This window comes from Felis catus, chromosome A3, assembly GCF_018350175.1.
Source record: "Felis catus isolate Fca126 chromosome A3, F.catus_Fca126_mat1.0, whole genome shotgun sequence".
Lineage (NCBI taxonomy): Eukaryota > Metazoa > Chordata > Mammalia > Carnivora > Felidae > Felis > Felis catus.
In genome coordinates, this window is record NC_058370.1 from 73,125,240 (window position 1) to 73,143,117 (window position 17,878).

The 17,878-nt window shown below is 39.0% G+C and overlaps 1 protein-coding gene across 2 annotated transcripts in view; it reads left to right on the forward strand.

Annotated features, from left to right (window-relative positions):
- Positions 1-17,878, forward strand: part of SPTBN1 (spectrin beta, non-erythrocytic 1) — a 199,863-nt gene that overhangs the window by 39,798 nt on the left and 142,187 nt on the right. For both annotated transcript variants that reach the window (XM_023251677.2, XM_023251678.2), the window contains exon 2: positions 15,651-15,845. In XM_023251677.2, coding sequence (XP_023107445.1) covers positions 15,698-15,845 — 148 coding nt within the window. In that variant the 5' untranslated portion in view covers positions 15,651-15,697. The remainder of the gene's footprint in view (positions 1-15,650; positions 15,846-17,878) is intronic.

A 17,878-nucleotide genomic window follows, 5' to 3' on the forward strand; every position in this document is an offset into this window, starting at 1 on the left:
CAAACAGGTGTCTCATTCCTAGTCTTTGAACATATCAACCCTTTTTGAGCAAAATGGCAGTATCAAAAACACATGTACATCACCAGAAAGCAAAACCAGCCAACTTCTGGCAGAAAAGCTGCTAAATGACTAATTCTTCATCATCCCATAGCTGAGTATGATTACAGTGAAGTTTTCCCACACTTTCTTAATGCTTCCAAATGTATTCACTTTTTTCAGAAATGTTATGGTGCAGTCGTGATCTGCCTCTAGAAAACGGGTGAGAAAAGGACACATCTAGGAACTGCATTTAAAACAGCCATAGCAAAACCAGTTCTCTAGCTGATTTGGTACCTTGGTTATTTGATCTGGTTTGTCACTCTCGTTATGTCAGGACTTAGCTGGAAAATGACCAATTCTGGACACTGGATATGTGTCCATTGACTTTTTTTTTTTTTTAATTTTTTTTTTTCAACGTTTATTTATTTTTGGGACAGAGAGAGACAGAGCATGAATGGGGGAGGGGCAATGAGAGAGGGAGACACAGAATCGGAAACAGGCTCCAGGCTCTGAGCCATCAGCCCAGAGCCTGACGCGGGGCTCGAACTCATGGACCTCGAGATCGTGACCTGGCTGAAGTCGGACGCTTAACCAACTGCGCCACCCAGGCGCCCCTCCATTGACTTTTAAGTACAGTAGGTGGGGCTGATGAATTTAAAATCTGATCAGGGGGATCACAGAGTAATTTTCTTAAGGAATCTATTTGAAATGCAGCACCCTTCTCCCAAAACTGAAGAAGTAAAGAGAGGTTTTCATTTAAGCAGTGTAAACAGAGGGTTTATGAAGCACAAGCTGTTTTATATTCTGACATTCTGACTTTATTAAATAAAAACTTTTATACATACATTTAGGTATCAGGAATGTCTCTACATTTTGCAAAGAACCGTCCCAGACTCAATAATATGCTTTGGGTCACAGAGATGTTATGCCAGCATAGGCAGTATTTTCTAATTAAATAAAGGTTTTTTTTAATGAACATAGGTTTTACTTGGTACATTATGGTATTAATAAAAGTATAAAGTTGCCTAATAAAATAATTGTTTTGATAAATATTTTCAGTGGTGCACTTTAATGTTTTCATCAAAATGACTAAACCTGGGTGGCTTAGTCAATTGAGCATCCAACTCTTGATTTCAGCCCAGGTCATGAACCCAGGGTCATGGGATCTAGCCCCTCATCAGGCTCTGCATTGACTCTGGAGCCTGCTTGGTATTCTCTCTTGCTCTCTCTCTCTCTTCCCCACTGCCTCTCTTCCCTTCTCACACTCTCTCTTAAAAAAAAAAAAAAAAGTAAAAACCAGTTTCAAAACTGTTTGCCAATTTTTTTTTCTACTGGGGTTGTGCAACTCAATGAAAATATTTATAAATGTTTGCAGAAGAACACTTTTGTTTTAAAGAGAATGCAAATACTTTCCTTATATGGAAACACAAAGAATGGCTATAATTAAGGTAACAGAGATCATGTTAAAAATAGGAATGGAAAAGTCATTCTCTTGAAATATCCTTTAAGCCCCATCCAAGAGAGAGTATCGTGCATACCTTGGGAACTAAGTTTTGAGTACTGTACTATTACTACAGTGTACTGGTTGTAAGAATGGTAAATACTTTGTGGTTAACCAAATCCTAGGGGCCTGCTGGTTGGAAGGGATCTTAGCGTTCATGTAGCCCAGCTTCCCACACAGTACTTGGTTTCCTCTGTAGCTTCCCTGTCATATGGTACTTCCCCCACCCTGTGTGAACTGCTGGTGATAAGGTGAGCTCCCTGCTCTCTGGCCAACCCTCTGCATTTTTTGGAGAGCTCTAGTTGTTAGAAAGTGCCTTCTAACCCTGAGTCACTATGAATTTGTTGCTCCCTGTCTGCCAAGGAGTTTGTGCCAGTGCCCACATGAGAGCTCCTGAAGCTCTTCTTAAGGGTAGATGCCGAATGTCCCTCTAAGACTTGTTCCCCTGTGAGGTCCTGGCTCCTGGGCCTGGACTTCCAGGTGTCTTCCAACCTGGCTACCCGCTTCTCAGCACTCTAGAGTTGGTCAGTGCCCTGGGGTGATGACTTCATTTCTAACAACCAAGCCACCCATGTTTGTACTGTCTTTTGCTGGCACTTCATGTTGAGCTTACCACATTTTCTAAAAATCTTTTTTTTTAAGTTTAATTATTTATTTGAGAGAGAGAGAGAAAGAGAGAGCGCATGTGCCTGAGTGCACAAGTGGGGGAGGGCAGAGAGAAGGAGAGACAGAATCTGAATCACAACAGAATCCACGCCATCAGTGCAGAGCCCGATGTGGGGCTGGAACTCATGAACTGTGAGATTATGACCTGAGCCGAAACCAAGAGTCGGACCCTCAACCGACTGCACCACCCAGGTGCCCCTGAGCTTACCACATTTTCTTTGGAATGCTGTCAGTTTTCACCTTTTCCAACTTTGGGTACTTAAAATGGAGTACCGATTGTGTTTTTGAACAGTTTTGAATCTCTTCTTTGTCTGATGTCCTTCACTGTGCTAAGTATACTTTCTGAGGTTTCTAGGTATACTTTCTGTCTGGGCCCTGGGTTATGGACCTGACCCACCACACTTTTCATCTTTGACTTGGCACCCTTTGACTATGGCTCTTCAGCCGACAATGCAGTTTTTACTGAGGAAATTAACCTCTGTAATTTGAAGTTGAAGTTGTCATTTGAAGTTTTTCTTCTTGGTCAGTCAGGGAAGTTAAAAGTTTTAATGTAAATACAGTAAAATTATGCAGATAATTCTTGATCACTTAGGAGTTTATTCAGATTTTGTTTGAGTTTTGCTTTCATTTGAAAAAAATTACCATTCAATACACTGGACTTTTTTTTTTTTTCTTGATACAGCAGATTTCATAGGGAAAGTGCTTATAATACTCGTGGAAGGTGAAAATTTTTTTAAGTTTATTTATTAAATGTTTATTATCTGCTATGTGCTAGGTATTATATCTACGCATACATTGATGAAAAAGAGAGATGCCCTACTCATGGAGAGTATAGTATAGAAGGTGAGATAGTTATTTAACAAATAATTACACATATAATTACTTAAACGCTATAGGTATGTGCCATGAGGAAAAGATACCAACAAGAGCATATAATAGGAGGCCATGGGTTGGGACTGGGAGCTTCAGAAGAGCTTCCTAGAGAAAGTAATGTTTAGGCTGACCTGGTTCTGTTGTCCCAGTCTTTAAAATCACGAGTTACTGAGAGATAGTAGCTCTGTTGCTAATGAGATTAGTAAGCTTCCCTTAATTACAGGAATCTTTTCGAATCGGCATTAGCGTTTGATGGCAGGAAAGACAGCGTCAGAGTTCACTCAGACATCCCTAAATGTCCAGTCACCCCCTGATTTTCTGCCCCCTGATTTTCTCTCTGCACAGGATCATAGAATGCTAACAGGATTTATTGCCTCTAGTTCTCTAATTTACCCCACCATCCTGTTCATTCTTCGCACTGTTGCTGAGTTTGGCAAAAGAAGTAACTAACTTATTTGAAAGCATTTGGAAGCAGGAAAAACAAAGTGCATGTTATGTTGTAGGTATTTTGGGAAGTAGAAAACTGGTTTATTAATAACATATTTCAAGGAGATAAAAGTCTAGGCTTGATTTTGTTCAGGCGAGGAGTTCAAAAATGCAGTTTCCAAAATCATATCAATAGGGAGCTTTTAAAGGGAATGCTCTGGATGCTCTAGTTCTTGTTCTTTTAAGCCTATTTTCTGCTGTTGGGGGGAACAAGGAAAGTTGCTGGTTTCCTTTGCTCTTGAACCTGATTAAGGACTTCACCAGCTGAGACCTTATTTTCATTTTGAAGTGACTTGAGCAATAGCAAATTTGAATTGCAGGCCCATGCCCCTGTAGCTTTGGGTAGGCCATGCTTTAATCTTGGCCTTTGTGAGAAGTTTGGTGTGGGGTGCTGAGCTGACTCAGTCGGTCAGGTTAGGGTCTGGCCCTGTGGTAGATGTACTTGTGTTTGGTCTCCTATGATGAAATGCATGCTCTTAGTTATATATCAGAGAGTTTCTCTGTCATTCTGAACTTGAGGGAACAGTTCAAACACTGTGACTCCTTTTTCTCATATATCAACGTTTAAATATCCTAGAAATCCAAAATGGATCTCCACATTTACTTTAACTGACCTTTGTTACCAAGGTTGATACTGAGCTCCTTTGGAATCAAGCTTTTGAAAGTAATGTGCAGAATTCTAATGGAGTTCAGCCTGTATTAATTGTTAAACATTTTTTTTGTAAAGTTTTTCAAATTGATCAGTTCTAAACAAATTTTAGTAATAGAGGTTTGATCATATTAAAACGGCAATTATTTGAATGTTATTTTCTGAAATTAATGTCAATTCTCCTTTTCAAGTATCATAGCCCAACCTTTACTCATTTTGTTCATATGAAAGGTTACAGATTTCTAAGTAGCTTTGGGAAACATTCACCAGGCATACATAGGGGAAAGGCTTGTTGCCAAAGTATTAACCTGAGCAACGAAAATTGTTTGAACTTCTCTCTGAGAAAACTTAACTAGAGATATTTAAACCTTTGGAAATTTGGGTATTAGACAAGCCTAGGGTTTTGGTCATTTTGCAAAGGGAAATGATTCTTAAAACATTACGTATTAAGATACATGTATTTATTTATCCCAAATGAGATTGTGAAATTAGTGATTGCTCCATTCCTATTCAAATATGATCTGTCTTATTTTGTAACATTTGAAAGCAAACTTCTCGTAAAAACTGATCCTTTTCTAAATGAAACTGAGTGAAGAGAAGGTTCCCACGTATGTAACAATGAGAATTTTATTGGGGTCCAAGATACATTTGATTTAGGCAGAAAAAAGCATTGTGTTTCAGAATTGCTCTGGAGTTAACACTGCTCCTGGCACCTGCCATTTTAATTCATAATTGTTTTTGAGCACCTGCTGTGGCTTAAGTCTGATGCTGGTGTTGGCGGTATAAAAATAAGCAGAACAGAGAGGATCCTGGCCCTCGTGGAGCTTAGGGTATGTGTGCCTCATTCATCATTTCCCATAGTGTTGTTTTTCATTGCCATTTTATATATTTCCTTCATTTGATCACTATTCCAGGAAATAGAGGTACTCATTTTCACTTGATAGATTTGCAGAGGATTTTGGCAATGGGCTACTCTAGAAGGAAAACTCTGCTTTCCAAATAGAAAGCACATTATTGCTCCTCTATTGTTCCGGTTAGGCGCACATGATACTGACTTAGGAAATTTCTCAAATAAGGCAGTGAAATGCCAAACTTACTGAAATTCAGGATCAGCACTTTGGCAGCAGTGCCATTAGGCCTATATTCTAATGTAATTTAAAACTGTCTGGGAATAAGGGTAAGACCAAAATAGTTACTTCTAATGGCTCAGAAATCCCACACTGGCTATCATATCAGATCGTGGTGTTAGGTCTGCATTGAGTTAATGATTTCAGTTTTAATTGCTTCTCTCTGTAAGGAGACAAAAAGAAGTTTGGTCTTTAGCTGCCGATAAAGATAGCCATATGTTTAGTAGAAATTATTGTATTTTTTTTTTTTGTTTGATTCAAGTTAAGTGATTTTGAGGCATATTAGGTAGACATGGCAAAAGCTTTCTTTCTAAATAAAAAATCTTTTGTTTTCAGAATAAAAAATCTTAGTCTAGATCTGTTTTCAAAATAAAGCTAGTCTAAAAAAACCTTCAGGGCTTGCAGATTTATATTTAGAATTGGGTGATATCATAGGTAGGCAGAGAAAATAAATTAGGTACTTTGTTTAAAAATTTCATTTACAAATAGTAAAAGAGGATAAATTTCTATTCAGTGTATTAAGAATTTTTCTTTCATTTAAAACGGTCAAATAATAATTCTGTTTATAATTCCACTGGTTTTTGTGCAGCTTACCCTAAAAAATAGAGGAAGGTCACAGCAATGCCTTGTTTCCCCCCCTACATTATACTCCTCCTTGTTGTAGAAATCTGTTGTTGGTCATTGTGTAATGTAAATTGTTAAGCCATAGTGATGGACTTTTTAAATAGATTGCTTTAAGATAAAATGAATTATGGTCAATGTATTGCTTGCTAGTGAAATGTTTTAAAATAATTAATTTCCTTTACAATAAGGAAAGGAAATTTCCTCCTCCAAATAGTAGAGCCTGGCTTCACGTGCCCATGTTAAAAAATAAAATTTGTTCCTAGGACTTTGTTCATAAAACTAAGTATCAGCCTTTTTGGGGTATCTTTTACTTGCGTAGGAAAGAGGTTATTTCTAAATATTGGGAATGAAGCCCTTTGAGCTGCTATAAAAAAAATACCATAGATAAACAGCAGACATTTATTTCTCATGGTTGTGGAGCCTGGAAGGTCCAAGATCAGGGTGCTGGCAGATTTGGTGTCTGATGAGGACCTGCTTCCTAGTTCATAGATGGCTATCACATTTCTGTAACCTCTCCTGGAAGAATGAATGAGGTTATACTCTGTGTCTGTTCTATAAGGACACTAATCACCTCCCTCAAACCCCACCTCCCAGTACCACCATATTGGACATTACAATTTAACGTGAATTCTTGGGGGGACACATTCAGTCTATAGCAGAAGGTTTGTGATAGGTGCTTTTTACTCTTAGAATGTTGTAGGGAGAAGGTGGCTTAACCATCATCATTTCTCTAAAGCACATACATTAGTGTTTGGGAAGAGTAGCCCACTGTGAATTTTTACATCAGAAACATGATGAATAGGACCTTTGGTATATGAAATTCTAATCCTTTCTACAAAAAAAAAAATTGTTCTTCGTCTTCCTGTCTTCTGTGGCTGCCTTCAGGTCTTCATTTACTTAAAAGTGATACATGTTTTCTCTTAGCTTGGATGGTGCTTTTTAACCTTTTTTTCATTATTCCTTTTCTCTACCAGGAGTCTTTTAGACATTTTTCCCCCTAATCTTCCATCCATGAAATTTTAATACTACAAATACTCCATATCTCTGTACTTAATATTGGAAAGAGTATTTTCCCCCCATTCCCAAAATGAATTTTCACTCTTTGGGAGGAATATCACCTCCATTGAGAATGCACAATTTTGGAGGCCCATTTAGGTCACTTGCTGCCTTAAGCAGTTAATTAGACTTTGAAGAGGGCTAATCTATTTCCTAATTTATTTAAGAACCTTGAGTCCATTAGATATTTTTTGATATAGACCACTATTAAAGGTTTGTGCTTCAGAATGTAGGCTAAGTCATTCATTTAAAACATGGGCTATGGAGTCCTATATACTGGGTTCAGATCCCCTTGGCTTCTTCTTTTCCTTGCTCTGCTACCTGGAGCAAAGCCTTAGTTTATTCATAGGGCTCATAGGGGTGCCTGGCTGGCTCAATCAGTAGAGTGTGCAACTCTTGATCTTGGGGTTGTGAGTTCAAGCCCCATGTTGGGTGTAGAGAACAGGGGCACCTGGGTGGCGCAGTCGGTTAAGCATCCGACTTCAGCCAGGTCACAATCTCGCGGTCCGTGAGTTCGAGCCCCGCGTCGGGCTCTGGGCTGATGGCTCAGAGCCTGGAGCCTGTTTCCGATTCTGTGTCTCCCTCTCTCTCTGCCCCTCCCCTGTTCACGCTCTGTCTCTCTCTGTCCCAAAAATAAATAAATGTTGAAAAAAAAATTAAAAAAAAAATAAATAAATAATAAAGTAGGGCTAATAATGATATCTTCCTCAAAGGTTTCCTGGGAAGGACTGAATGAAAAAGTAAGTAAAGCACTATGCTCACATAAAGTAAGCCAGCATGAAAATTAAGCTATTTTAAGTATTATTAGCATTTTCTTTGGTTGTTAAACTCGTCAGCTCTCTGCATTTTAAAAATTAGATTGAGTTATGGCTCAGGATTCAGAGGTGACTAAGATACTATGGATGTTGGGCTCACAGCTGTGACATGGTCCAGTTGTTTAACACTTTGCACCCCAGGTCCCCCATTTCTTTAATTAAGATAGAAAACAAGTTGGTTGAAATGTCATATATGGCTGTAATCCTAATAAACATAAATGGATTATATTTGTCCACAAAGTGACAGAAACTCTTGGATTAGATTTTAAAAATAAGAGGCATAATTAAAACCTAAAACAAAATGACTATAGAAGGTAAGAGTGGAATGGAAAAAATATACCAGGTAAATATTACTATCAAAGAAGTAGAGTTAATATGTGACTAGGGAGAAAATGGACTATTTCCATGTTATTAGCCCACCAAGAAGACAAAATAGATATGATTTGTATTTGTATGTATCCAAGGAATTACAAGGAAAATCTGATAAATCCACACTCACAGTGGGAGATTTTAACCTATTCTGTCACTGATAAATAAAACAGACAGAAGTTAGTATAAAGTATTTGAAGACCACCTTTGTTAATGATGGGTAGTTATTAAACACGTATCTGAGCATACCTCCCTCTCAAAATGGCCTGATTCTATGAATTGTTTGTTTGTATAACTGAATCATGCTTTTTGTATAGTTGGTATATTCCTGTAAAGCAGCAAGTAAACTGGTCATTTTATTTATTTTTATTTTTTTAATTTTATATTTTATTTTAAAAAATTTACATCCAAATTAGCATATAGTGCAACAATGATTTCAGGAGTAGATTCCTTAGTGCCCCTTACCCATTTAGCCCATCCCCCCTCCCACAACTCCTCCAGTAACCCTCAGTTTGTTCTCCATGTTTATGAGTCTCTTCTGTTTTGTCCTTCTCCCTGTTTTTATATTATTTTTATTTCCCTTCCCTTATGTTTGTCTGTTTTGTCTCTTAGGGTCCTCATATGAGTGAAGTCATATGATTTTTGTCTTTCTCTGACTAATTTCACTTAGCATAATACCCTCCAGTTCCATCCACGTATTTGCAAATGGCAAGATTTCATTCTTTTTGATTGCTGAGTAATACTCCATTGTGTGTGTGTGTGTGTGTGTGTGTGTGTGTGTGTGTATATACATACATACATATATATATACATATATATATACATATATATATATACATATATATACACACACACACACACATATATATATATGTGTGTGTTGATAGTGCTGCTATAAACATGGGGGTGCATGTGTCTCTTCAAAACAGCACACCTGTATCCTGTGGATAAATGCCTAATAGTGCAATTGCTGGGTCTTAGGGTAGTTCTATTTTTAGTTTTTTGAGGAACCTCCATACTGTTTTCCAGAGTGGCTGCACCAGCTTGCATTCCCAAAACTGGTCATTTTAAAAGTGAATGATACTGGGGTGGCTGGCTGGCTCAGTTGGTAGAGCATGACTCTTGATCTCAAGGTTATGAGTTCAAGCCCAATGTTGGGCATAGAGCTTATTTAAAAAAAAAAAAAAAGGAAGTGAATGATACTTCTATAAAGGACTGGAACTGGGTATGTGACTTTGTTAGCTATCACACTAGAACTTATCATTTATGTCTTGGTTTTGTGAGCAGAGAACTCTGAATACTTAAGATGATGTCTTGGGACTTATTGTGAAACTAACTCCATGAACCTGAATAACAATAGGTTAGCTGGGTTTATCCTTCACTTTGGTTCTAGATGTGGTTTCTTGCAGATATTCCTTTTTGTTGGCTGTTTTATTCATGCTGCAGAATGACTGAATGGGCACATTGCAAACAGGGTGTGACTGCCTTACTTTCTGTGGATGTTTTATAGTTGAGAGGTTGGAGGCAGAACTCTCCTGGGTCTCTTCCTGGAAATTGTCAGACACACAGTTTTGTCTCTTCAAAGTACCTGAGGAGAATTGTTTTTAAAGATAGCATACCAGAAACCCATTGTATGCTTTGTCAACTCTTTTAGGAGTAAGTGGGAGGGTTTTTAGTGTTTGCAGAACATTTGAGTCTATGGATTCTGCCAAAATAATTGTTAGCATATGGTTTTCATCTTCAAAAAGAATTGGCAACTGTTAGTTACCTTTTTTTCATTTTCATTTAATTTATTAGAGCATTTAATATAAAATTGGGCATTAAAGGGGCACCTGAGTTGTTCATTCCCCTGATCATCCAACTCTTGATTTCGGCTCAGGTCATGATCCCAGGGTCGTGGGATCAAGCCCCACATTGAAGCTCAGCATGGAGCCTACTTAAGATTCTCTTTCCTCTCCCTCTGACCTTCTCTCTCTCTCTCTCTGTCTCTCTCTCTCAAATAAAATTTTTAAAATTGAGTATTAAGGAGGGGTGTGTGTGTGTGTGTGTGTGTGTGTGTGTGTGTGTATGTATGTGTTACCAGTGAAAATCCCATTTATTCTCTACTTGTTACTTTGTAAAATCTGAATAGTTCAGACAAAAAATAAATTCTTTTAGTGGGTAAAAACTAAATTAAAAAGGGAAACATAAATTTCAAAATGTACATGGGGAAGTACCTTATTAAATCTGTTCATGTTTATTAACATCCTAGTCTAAAATTGTGACCTCCTTAAAAGCAGAATGCCTAGAAGATCTGTATAGCTCAGAATAGTATGTATTTTGGCCTTTGTGACTGATGAGATGGTACTAGCATGGCAGCTTGAATTGACATTGCCTCTGTCAAGAAGGTAACATCTGCCTCACCTTTCAGACCTCCATCTACCGGTCTCCCACCCACCTAGCCAGCCACAAATAAATAATTAGCAAGCACTTAATGTTTCCACGCACTCCACTAAGAGTTGAGAAGATACAAGGACAGTAAGATGGGAACGTGACCTTGAGAGCCTATGGCCTATTAACAGTAAGTAGCTAGAAGTTTTGTAATTTTGAAACAGTCTTATAATGGTATGGTAAGTGGTACGTCAGTGGTGTATAAGGTGTCTGGGAGCTCCCTCCCAGGCTTATGCAGGCTTATCTAAGGTGGTCTTAATTCAGACCAGGAGCTAATGGTGGTAACTGATAAGAGATAGCTTCCTGGATGAAGTGATACCTAAGCTAGGATTTGTGGGAAGAGGAGAAAGCTGTTTCCAGGTAGCCTGTTGGTAAGTCAAGAGCTTGACTTTTTTTCTCAGGAGCTACAAGAGCTTAGAACAGTAATATTGAAACCAGGCTGGAGAGCTGGTCAGAGCTCCCTCATGAAGAGTCACATTTCTCTTCAAAGGTTTTTGGGCATATTTGAAGGGGTGGACATTGGTGGGTTTAGTCACAGGAATGAAATGATTGGACTTACATTTGAGAAAGTTCCCTCTGGTGGCAATGTAGGGGAAAGGGTTAGGGGTTAAAATTGGAGGTGAGTTGCTGGAAAAAGAAGAAACTGTTGCTTAAGCTAACTCTTGGGATTTTCAGGGGGTACCAGCAGCCTTGGGGGCTGAAGATGGGAGGAGAGGGGGAGATGGGGACTGCAAGGTGAGGTAACTGGAAAAAAGGAAGGTGGCATTTAGTGAGGGATTGATGGAAGGGAAACAGGGTCTGCAGGGAGGAACTAGGGGTTTAGTTTTAGACACTGACCTGGTGATCTTTAGCACTTAGCTGTCCAGGGAGCAGCAGTCAACATAGGGAAGGACCCAAAGCTTGGGGAGTGGGTAACATCACCAAGGGAGATTTTGTACAGTAACAGAAGAGGGCAGTGGAAGGAAACTTGGAGATAACCATAAGAAACAAAAACCTGTACATTTATCTAATACCTGTGTCACATGGAAAACAGATTTGGCATCTCGGAAAATTAACAGATATGGTATTTTCCTTCTGGGCTTTGAGAGATACTGACTTACAGAATTTTAATCAATAAAGAGGTGAACTAATGGAATACTACTAAAATTTGGAATGGTAATGTTCTGGATTTTTTCTTGATGGTTGTGACCTTATAGTGGTACATGTAAGAGCTGTAGGAACCTCTTCGCCTTCTAGATCTAGATCTAAACTGGTCTGCCAATTTAAAGAAATAAAATTAATTATCTTCTTATTGAAGCAGAAAATGATGAGCTTTTGGAATTTTTTTTGTATCTTGGAAAATTCCAGTTCATAGGATGTAGGGTTACAGAAGAGTAACGTTGTTGAGAAGTCTTGGCATTTTCTTATATATTCCGTGTTCTCTCTCTCTCTCTCTCTCTCTCTCTCTCTCTCTTTCTCTCTCATGGCTGGGAAAGTGGGTATGTACTTTTACCCATCTTCCCAAACCTAGCCACAAAAACATGGGTATTACTTACTGCACCCAGTATATTATTGATTTTTATTCATTTGGGGATTATTTAATGAGCTCCTGCTGTGGTGATCAAGTGAGAATCCAGGCCCTTACTTGAGCCCATAGTGGCAGGGAGGAACCTTCTCTGGGAGGGGAGAGTGTCTTGTTTCATGCCAACCTTATATAGCCATCTCAGGCTTTCCAAATGGTGGACCCACTAGGCAGAGTTCCAAGATGGCCAGCTCTCCTTTCTTCTCTCCTCCTAATCTCCCCACAGCCATTTAAGAAATACAGATTACTTCACTGGCTGTGGGGTCACATGGCTGATAGCACCTTAGGAAAATCTAGCCCTTTATAGATAACCTACTAGAGACACCTCCACTGGCACTTGTTGAAATAGGCTGGGGGATAATAATGTTTATAGTGTGCTGAGCTTTCTGGAATCCACATGTCATGGGCATACTCATCCCCATCTTTCCTTGACTCTGACTTTCCCTTTATCCTCAGGTTACTCTGTTGTTGTTTTTGAAAACCTAGAAACACCCTTTCACTGTGGCCCTTTGGGGTTTGGGATGTTTCATTTTAACATTGCCCTGGTATGGCAGGGGGCGCGGGGAGCTTCCATCTTCCATCATTATGAAAAATCAGCTGTTTGATAAAGATATTATCTTAGGACAGATGGAAAATGTTAAAGAAAAAAGTGACCCCGATGTCCAAGTTCTTAGACACTCAAGTGAACCAATTGAAAAAAAAAGAATTAAGTGATAGCATCAATATTTCTTTTGTACACAAACTAGTAGGAGCTTTTGCTTCCCACGTTGCTCTTTGTCTTAAGGGAAAATTACGTTATTAAAGAACACCATTAAAGAAGAATTTTTAGGACAAGACGTACTTATGTGCTTTAAATGACTTATTTAAAGCTTAGAGGAGGATTAACGCTTGTTGAGAAATTTCTGGAAAGCAGTCGCTGAATTTGGGATAAGTCATTGGTAGGAAGAGGGTTGCGTAGGGGAAAGGATTGCAGTTAGTTGGGCTTACTCAGGAGTCCGATGTGGTGGGATGGAGCACAGGTTGTTAGCTGCCCTAGAGACCGTGGTGTGGCTTGTTCTCATTGGTCAGCAGGTGGCACCAAATAGCCAGCACGAATCTGGAGAGGTATGTAGTGTTTAGATTTCACCATGGGTTGGGTTGAATTGCACTTTCTCTGCTTTCACAAATTTGTAATTCATAGCACTTTCACATTTTTCCCCCATAGAGATGGCATCCTCCAAGGCTGAATTTTACGAAAGTCTTTGGTATTAACATAGTTATGAAAATTAACCATCTCCCAAGGTCAAATGGTACATGACATTATTGATTTTTTTTTTTGAAGGGGTTTATGACTCAATGTGAAAAGCAACAAACAGTAAGATCAATAGAATATACTTATTGGCTTAATTTTCTATAATTTTTTTATGTTTTTATAAAATGTGGTTAAATACGTTGCTAATGTAAGTCTTAAAATTACTGATAAGTTTATATTGTTGGAATTGATTATGTCTACCTGATGGGAATCCAGGATTTTACTCCCATCCAAATGTTTGTGTTTGAGCGAAGATGGGTCATTATTTGGGTCATTGAGCTCTTCATTTCCTCCCAACAAGCTATCCTGCTTCTCAACATAAAGTCTCTGCTTTGCCTGGGATGCTGTTGCTCCTGATCTGGGCATGACTCGTTCCTTTTTGACACTGAGATCTCATTTTAAATACTGACTCAGAGAGGACTTTCCTGACCACCAAATCTCAAATAGTCTCAAAATTTTCTCTCTTTTTTAAGGTTTATTCATTCATTTTTGAGGGGAGGGGGCAGGGGGCATTGTGCAGAGAGAGAGAGGGAGAGAGAGAATCCCAAGCAGACATGGGGCTTGAACTCACAAACCTTGAGTTCATGACCTGAGCCAAAATCAAGAGTCAGACTGTTAACTGACTGAGCCACACAGGCACCCCTCTCTTTCTTTTTTAAATTGAGATATAATTGATGTATAATATTATATAAGTTGAAGGTGTACAACATGTTGACTTGATATATATGTGTATTGCAACATGATCACCACTGTAGCATTAGCTATCATCTCTGTCACGTGATATAATTACCGTGTGTGTGTGTGTGTGTGTGTGTGTGTGTGTGTGTGTGTGTGGTGTGAACAATAAGATCTAGTCTCTTAGCAACTTTGAGGTTTATAATACAGTGTGGTTGATCATTGACTGTGTTGTATCACTCCACTTTTCATTTTTTTTCAACTATTTTGCCTTTTCTTGCTTGTGTGCTTTTTGTTCAGCTCCTCTTCCTATGCCATATGCTTCACTAGAGCTGAGTCCTTATCTTTCTTTTTATTTTTTTTTATTTTTTTTAATGTTTATTTATTTTTGAGACAGAGAGAGATAGAGCATGAGTGGGGAGAGACAGAGAGAAGGGGAGGGAGACACAGAATCTGAAGTAGGCTCCAGGCTCTGAGCCGTCAGCACAGAACCCAATGTGGGGCTTGAACTCATGCACCGCAAGATCATGACCTGAGCTGAAGTCAGAGGCTCAACTGACTGAGCCACCCAGGTGCCCCGAACTGAGTCTTTATCTTGTTTACTGTTATCCCTAGCATCTGAAACAGTGCTGAGCACGTAGTGAGTCCTAAGTACATTCTAGTTCAGTGGATGAATCGTAGTTGTATTGAAGAGAGAAGAAGCTATATAAGCTGAATGTATTTCTGATTATTCTCTGAGGGTATTTTGATAAAGTGAAGACAGCAGTGGACCAAAAGTTGAGGCCTAGGTTCTTGTTTCTTATTTGTTCTTGTAAAATACTGTGACCTGGGTGGGTCCCTGAGAAATGGATATTGGTCATAGAATTTGTAAATAACAATAATATAAATAATTGCAGTCATTATTGTTTGAACCTCTCCTATGCACCAGAACAGTCCTTGGTGCCTTACATTTACTATTTCATTTGATCTTAGGCATCTGTTAGTTCTGATATGAAAATGAGATATTTAGGTGAAACGATCTGTTCTCTTATATAACATTTTATGAATTTCTAGGAGAAGCTAAGAGATTATAGTTTATGGTGGTACACAGTAGAAGTAAATGAGTTCATTCAGAAGCCCTAGGTGTTCATCTTAGTTCTTAAATAAAACTTTAAAACTGCAAAACTTAAACATTACAAAGAGGGAAGAAACTCACCCTGTGTTGGGTGTGTGTCATCTCATTCAGTCCTGTGAACAACGTGGAGAGTATCTTTCCTCTTTAATGGTTGGGGAAACTGAGACGCAGAGATGTTAAATAACCTAGCCAAGGTCACACACGTGTTATGAGGCAGTGCTCAAGTTCAAAACCAGCATTGATTTACCCCAGAAACTTGTTCTTGACGTGTAGGAATTGTTCTACAGTTCTACTTTACCTTTATCCCAGTAGGTTTCATGGGAGCACAGAGCATTTTTGACCTCTAAGTAGGATTTTCTTGCTCTTTCTCACAGAACTGTAAGAAGGAGCTGATGTGGAGGAGCAGCTGAGACAGTTCAAGATGACGACCACAGTAGCCACAGACTATGACAACATTGAGATCCAACAGCAGTACAGCGATGTCAACAACCGCTGGGATGTGGATGACTGGGACAATGAGAACAGCTCCGCAAGGCTCTTTGAGCGGTCCCGAATCAAGGCTCTGGCAGGTAAGTCTTCTCATGCCCTGTGACAGAAGCCCAGGGGCCTGATAGTTCCCTTTAAAATCACCCACCCTTTCTCTTCTACAGGAAGGTCAGCTCACCTCTACTTAAACATGTCCTAGGAGTTGACCGTTGCATAAGGTAGCCAGGTCCATATTTGGGGAACTGTTGATCCTAAGGCCAAAATGATTGAGTGATTTTTTTTCAAGCTGCCCTAGGTTATTAAGAATTCTTTTATTTTTGACTCCTCTTACATTTCAAAATAATGCAGCATATTGTACCGTATTCAGACAAATGTACAAATCATCCTGTGTGCTTAGTTGCTGTGATATTTTAGTTGACCTGACTTGTTACAGTAGAGTTCTTACTTTGACTGACCAAGAGTAGTTAGCATCACATGCAAGGGTTTTAGATGTAAAGAGCAATAACTTAATGTGGTGAGGGCATATTTAATGCTACAACAGGTAAGTTTGCCATTAATTCACTAAAATTAGCAGGAACACATCCTTCCTTTGTGATTTCTAACTCTCTTGGTGCTGTTGAATACTTAGAACACACTTTTACCCTAACCCTAGTTGGGGTGGGTAGTGGTCTTGCCCTGAATTGCCCTGGAAATCAGGAAAGGGTTTCATCAAAGTTTCATCAGGATTCAGCAGTACTGAATATATGTAAACCAAGGGTCAAAGTGGAGTCTATTTAAGGTCTTGCATCTGTACTTTGAGATTTTAAATAAAATGGTTTCTAAATGAGAGAAGTACGTTTATGACTTTTTTTCTGAATGTCTTTAATCACGATACATAAATTATAGCCATGATTTAACAGGTAAGTTTACTGTTAATTGTTCATATAGCTCACATTTTTTACCTTTATAGTATAATTTGCTTATGATGCATGTGTCATTTAGAGTTCTCTTGATTGTAAGCAAAAGGAAACCTAACCCAAAGTGGTTTAAATGGTAAAGAAAATGTATTGATCACATAGAAGACAAATTTGGCCTTTAAGCAAGACTTATTCCTGGGCTTAAATGGTGTGCACAGGACCCAGTTTCCTTCTCTATTATTTTTTGGCCTTATAGTTCCCAGATGGCTGCCCCAGGTCCCAGATCCATCTGTAAGGATACCCAGGAGAAAAGAGCACCTCTGCTGCCCCAGTACTTCTACCATGTCCTAGGATCAGTCTCACTGACCTGATCGATCATGACTTGGGCCATGGGCCTTCCTTAGAATCTCTCTTCCAGTGGAGTCAGAGAAGAGGGTACGCTGATTGACATTAGCTAATGAGGATGTACTTCTGGCGTGGGGGTTGTGGGGTGAGGCAGAGAGGGGTCAGTTCCATCTGAGCTCCTTGGCTAGAAAATTTGGTATATAACAGGAAGGAGGAGGAGGGAAATGGATGCTGGGAATATAGCTAACTAAATGCTATAGGAAGGTTATTCAGTTGCCTTAGAATAATTTGTCTCTTGAGTGGTGGTGATTTAATGATCTTTCTTGAGCTTGCCTGATTGAGTGCATAAATGAATGATTAACCAGATAGTCACTCTAGAATTGAAGCTTTATTTTCTAGTGTATTCATTAACATGGAAGCCTATGGAAACCTTGCTGCTGGCTTGTGCTAGTGGATTGATTTGTACTTTAATCCCTTACCTCTTTTTCTTGAATCTTCATTTAAGCCTTTAGACTAGTATGATTTGGGTAGCCAGTTACCTTTGATCATGAATCATTTACTTTCTGGTTCTAGGCTACTATGTATTATCTCCCTTTTAAGAAGAATAATATGGGGTGCCTGGGTAGCTCAGTCTTTTAAGCATCCAACTTTGGCTCAGGTCATGCTCTCACAGCTCATGAATTTGAGCCCCGGGTGGGGCTCTGTGCTGACAGCTTGGAGCCTGGAGCCTGCTTCAGATTCTGTATCTCCCTCTCTCTTTCTGCCCCTCCCCTGCTCACACTCTGTCTCCCTCTCTCTCTCAAAAATAAATAAACATTAAAAAAAATTAAAAAAAAAAAAGAAGATGTATTTACAACTGTAGAGCAGTTCTTGCT